A 5,011-nucleotide genomic window follows, 5' to 3' on the forward strand; every position below is an offset into this window, starting at 1 on the left:
ACGGTTGAAGTGGCTGATCGACAAGAGACTGATTCGCAAGCACGACTGGAGCAGGACCTTTCTCAGTGGTAAGTGTCAAGTGTTAACAAGTGGGCGGACATTATGCAAATGTGTTACTTCATGACGTAGAGCCGTAACAGAACAAGATTCGAATTCCTGACGACTTGTTTAGGCAATTGCGAGCCAACTCTTTATTTTATAGACAATAACTTTATTTATCGTGCACTGTCGGCTTCACAACTTTGCAGATAGTTTATGTTCACATACAGCTACATGACACACTGCATGAATGCTGTTTCATCTTTTAAAATGTAATGGATTATTATTATTATTAAAAATAAATGTATCTTGTTCTAAAGATGTTTAGATATTTTTACTAACGAACAAAGCAAAAACACTGATTAAAAATAATTTTTGCAGTGTAAAAATCTAGATGTTGCACCATGAGGCCTGGAAAACGTAATAAGATAAATAAATACTGAAATGTAAAAGGTTCTAAATTGTCTGTGGTCAAACGCAAGGCTTTCATTGGTGAGAATGCAGCAGAGGATGTTGGGTGAGTGGACGGTTCAGACAGTCTGGTTTGGCATGCGGTCAGTGACCCGAGGCTGTTGGCTCAGCTCATTGAGGCAGGGGCACTAGGACCTCGACGTAGTTTATGGGGAAGAAGCCCGATTCGCCGTTAATCATGCCTTCATACCAGTTCTCATCGATCTGATTGGTGAGGATGATGACGTCGCCCTCTTTGAAGCCCAGCTCGCCCTCGTTCTCTGGATCAAAGTCGTAGAGCGATCGACAGCAGGGCTGGTCCAAGTGTGACTCCAACTCTGCAAAGAGGAAAATACAACCACCACACACATTTAAACATTTGTTAAAGTTCACCCATTCACTAAAATCTGTCATTTGTACTTATTATGTTGTTCCGAGCCCATATGTGACCCTGGACCACAAAACCAGTCATTGCTCCAGGGTCACATATGCTGCTTTTTTAATTTTATGATCTTGTCCTACAATGTTCACAGTGACCACGGCTGTCAAACCAGTGTCATTTTAGTACCATTGATATGCTATTATAGTTTTTGTTAATATTTCGAATTAGACTTTATTTTTATATTTGTTGTCATTTTTAAAGTTCAGTAATTTTGTGTTGTGTTTTTGTCATTTTTATTAGTTTTTCTTAAGTTTTGGTTTTAGCTTATTTAGTTTTAGCTATTTTAGTACTTCAACTTAAACTAGTTCCTTTATTTTTTTTAATTTTATTTAGTTAATCTTTCTTTTAATTCAAGTAATGGATTTTTTATGGTTTACTCCAAAAAAGCACCATAAAAGTATAAACATATTATATTCATGTGTTATATTCTCAAGTCCTCCCAAGTTATATTATATTGTAGCTTTAAGCAAGAAACGTAACAAAATTTAAGTTCTTATTACATTTAAGGCTCATTCACATCCAGTATATTCCTTATAAAAAGATATTAAGTATAATGCAATTAAAATGCATAAATATAATGCAGTAACTTGAATAAGTTGCATACACTTTTTTTTTGTCAAGACCCGGTCACTATGAAATTCTTCAGATTTTTTCCCCACAGAAAACAGGTCTGGAATCACTTGAGGGTGAGAAAATTGGGTTTAAAATGAAATATTTACCACCTATGTGCTGAATTCAAACATCCAGTGCAACTAATGGAAAACAGCACAGGGTTACTGAGAGGAAAGTAATAGAAAATCAGTTTGAGAGCTGATGTGTGGGCAGATGAGATGAGTGGGTCCACATGAAATCTGTGACCGCATATCTCCAACAAAAGCTCTGCAGAATTCAAATAGCCATTATCGACCAAATACTACAATCTCCTGGCCTCTTCAGGGCCGGGTATCGCCTACTACCTCACATTCAGTGAGCGTCTAGGCATGAACCTACAGGATGATACTCACGTTTGCTATCACCATTGGGGCTCTCAGGCCATGATAGAGTCATGGGTGCTGTGTGTGTGAACTCATCAACTGAGAGCAAAAACACACGAGATCAAACATGAGAGACAAACACATACACACGATTCAGCTAATAAAACACACTGTTGATGAACATGAACATGACCACAAAAAAACAACCATGTCATCTATAATTTACGGATGTGAATTGTAAGGTTGTTTGGTTTTGATTCTGATTCTATTATTTTGCTTTCATCAACCTATTTATGTTTTCCCAATGCTTCTAGTTTCAAGTCTGATTCATATTTTGCATCATGTGACTGAAATATAAATAGTCCAAACAGGTAAAAGTAATAAAATATTTCCATGATAAACATTACCACCTACTTTTTCCATTTACAGTGTTGTTGACTTGGATATCTGAAAGGAATATGAATGAATATGTAAGAACACATGATGGTGGTGAAATATGTGAGCAACACACAACAAAAGCCATTCATGAACCTCTAGTTTCTTAAAAAAAAAACAAAGAACAACAAGCCAGAAGGAAAAAAAAACACAAAATGAAACAAGCAATGAAACCCCAAAATAGACTGTATAGCATATGTTCATTATTGCAGAAAATGACATTTTTCCACCAGTCAATGGCTGGTAAATAAAGAAAATTATTTTTATTGTTAATATTATTTTTTTTGCTAATAAGCACTGTACTTGCATTATTTTATTAATAAATATACTGTACGAAAGTTCTCAGATCACATAAAAACTAGGAATTTTATATTATGCAATCATAGAAAATAAAAGTTATGTTAAAATACAAAAAGAAACATTAAAGATTCTGCATATGTTCTGACTCCATGCTTAGACTGAAGCACACAAGTTGAGATGTTTTCTTGTTGATACCTGTGCTTTTGACTGATGAGGTGTGGGTAAGTCCATTGTGCTGCCTGGTTTCGACGGTCTCCAAACTGGACACAATCAACTTTGGCTTGAACTCTTTTTTGGGCCGACTGCTTGCAGTGGATATCCTGCAAGAGCAAAATATATGTGCATAAACTCAGTGCATATTAGCAAGAAACCTGCATTTGTTATTGTTGACACTTTCATAACATATCTTCCAATGAAGACAGATCAACAGTAGGCTAGATAACAAAATACATGGGAAAAAACTAAATGAACTTTCACTAGGAATATGGGATCTGATTTGCAGTATGTGTAGTTGAAGATACCTGTTCTGTAGTTTGCTGTCGAGCTCCTTCAGAATCTCCAAGGACTGTCGATGGTAATCCAGCGCTGCCTCAATCAGAGCTGATAACTGACTCACCTGCTCCACCTACAGGTAAATGAAAGACATGACGTTTTCACTGACCCAGAACAGAAACCTTACTGATGCACAACTGCAATATATAATTAACAGGAAAACACATGTAGTGTGCAGCACATACAGCGTATATATACATGTATTTGGACACTCAAACAAAACTTAATAATGTAAGAATGGAATGCAAGAATAATGATGTGATATTTCAATAATGAAGTCCCAAAGTTATGAAGAGTTCATTCAAAATTTAAAATTGTGTCATCATTTACTCACTCTCATGTCGTTCCAAACCTGTATGAGATTCTTTTAACCTGTATGAGATTCCCATTGACTTATCCCATTGCATAGTATTTCTTTCCCTACTATGGAAGTCAATGGGGACCAACAACTGTTTGGTTCTTCAAAATTCTACAAAATATCTTCTTTTGTTTTCAATATAAGTAAGAAACTTATACAGGTTTGGAATGACATGAGGGTAGGACTGCACGATAAATCGCATGCGATATTTAACGCGCATCTTGTCAGTAGTCAAAGTCTAACCGTCGACCCTCCAGTTTCTTCAGATGATGCTATCAGGAAATCACATGAGATGTAATCATGTACTTCACTAACCTTAAACACAAACTAAAAATGGACAAACTGCTATCTGTAAATGATAGTGTCTGATAATAGAGGGAATAATAGAGGGTAGTTATTTGTTTGGTCAACATAACACCCACCATAAGGGGGTGTCATGCTCCATGCAGATTTAATCAGCTTTTTCTAGGCCACTGATTTTGCCTGGAGTATTCATCTTATGTGAGTTTATATCTTTTCAAACCTCATTTCAAAAGGCCTTCAGGTATAAAACATTTTAAATGTAAAATCATATTGAACCTTTAATAATTCTTGGTTTAAAATGAAGGATTAATAAAAAAAATTACGAAACAGTGTTGTACCACAATCTCTTTGAGGTCTTTGTCTTGTAGAGTCTGAAGTGGGTCAATGAAGTTCTGTTTCACATTGATATCAAGGGCATCTTTAATATCAGCCATCTGCTTCATGGCTTCACCAATGTCCACCAGCGCAGCTCCTGAGAAGATGAGGCAGACATAATATTTTGACTTTCATATAAAAATAATGAAACATTAGGGAAATCTGTACTTTTTTTCAACTGATTTGGGATTGCCAGTTTTTGGAATATGGTTAAGAAAAATCTGTCCACTATATTAAATGTCTCGATCCCTTTGTCCCCTTCTGTCTTTGTTTTAAATGATCTTTCTGACATCCAACTTAACAAAATGCAGAAGCGAGTCTTTTTAGCTGGCTTGACAGCGGGCAAGAAAATTGTTGCAACAAGATGGAAGCCTCCACATTCTATTAATAAGCAATATTGGGTTCTCACTTTTATAGACGTGGTGTATCTTGAACTGTCCACTGCTCGCCTTCATGGCGCCAGAGAGGACACCATTTGTAATGTGGGGTTTTGTGTTTGGTTTTTGTTTCTTGTTCATGTTTTCATGTCTTTTATTTTGGAGTTTATCATGGTCCCTGTCAGTGTCATGCTTCCCTTGCCCTCATGTATCTCTGCCTTGTGTATGTGTCATGCTCTCATTGGTTATTGTCTAGTCATGTGATTCCCGTGTCTGTGTCATGTTCTGATTGGTTGTCTTAGTCATGTGTCTTGTTTCCCATTGGATAAGTTTGAATAATAATTGCTGTTAATAGTGTTCATCGTCTGTTTGATTACGTCTTTAATTGATTTTTCTGATTTTTCCG

General features: G+C 36.2%; 1 protein-coding gene across 1 annotated transcript in view; it reads right to left on the reverse strand.

Moving 5' to 3' along the window:
• Nucleotides 1-456: 456 nt before the first annotated feature.
• The window catches only part of LOC107737012 (endophilin-A3-like), a 52,934-nt gene continuing 48,379 nt past the window's right edge, over nucleotides 457-5,011 (reverse strand). The window contains exons 5-9 of the mRNA XM_016548409.1: nucleotides 4,192-4,325; nucleotides 3,778-3,822; nucleotides 3,162-3,265; nucleotides 2,836-2,960; nucleotides 457-827 (exon numbers count right to left, since the gene is read on the reverse strand). Coding sequence (XP_016403895.1) covers nucleotides 622-827; nucleotides 2,836-2,960; nucleotides 3,162-3,265; nucleotides 3,778-3,822; nucleotides 4,192-4,325 — 614 coding nt within the window. The 3' untranslated portion in view covers nucleotides 457-621. The remainder of the gene's footprint in view (nucleotides 828-2,835; nucleotides 2,961-3,161; nucleotides 3,266-3,777; nucleotides 3,823-4,191; nucleotides 4,326-5,011) is intronic.

The sequence above is a fragment of the Sinocyclocheilus rhinocerous genome, unplaced genomic scaffold (genome assembly GCF_001515625.1).
Source record: "Sinocyclocheilus rhinocerous isolate Xijiao unplaced genomic scaffold, SAMN03320098_v1.1 scaffold433, whole genome shotgun sequence".
Lineage (NCBI taxonomy): Eukaryota > Metazoa > Chordata > Actinopteri > Cypriniformes > Cyprinidae > Sinocyclocheilus > Sinocyclocheilus rhinocerous.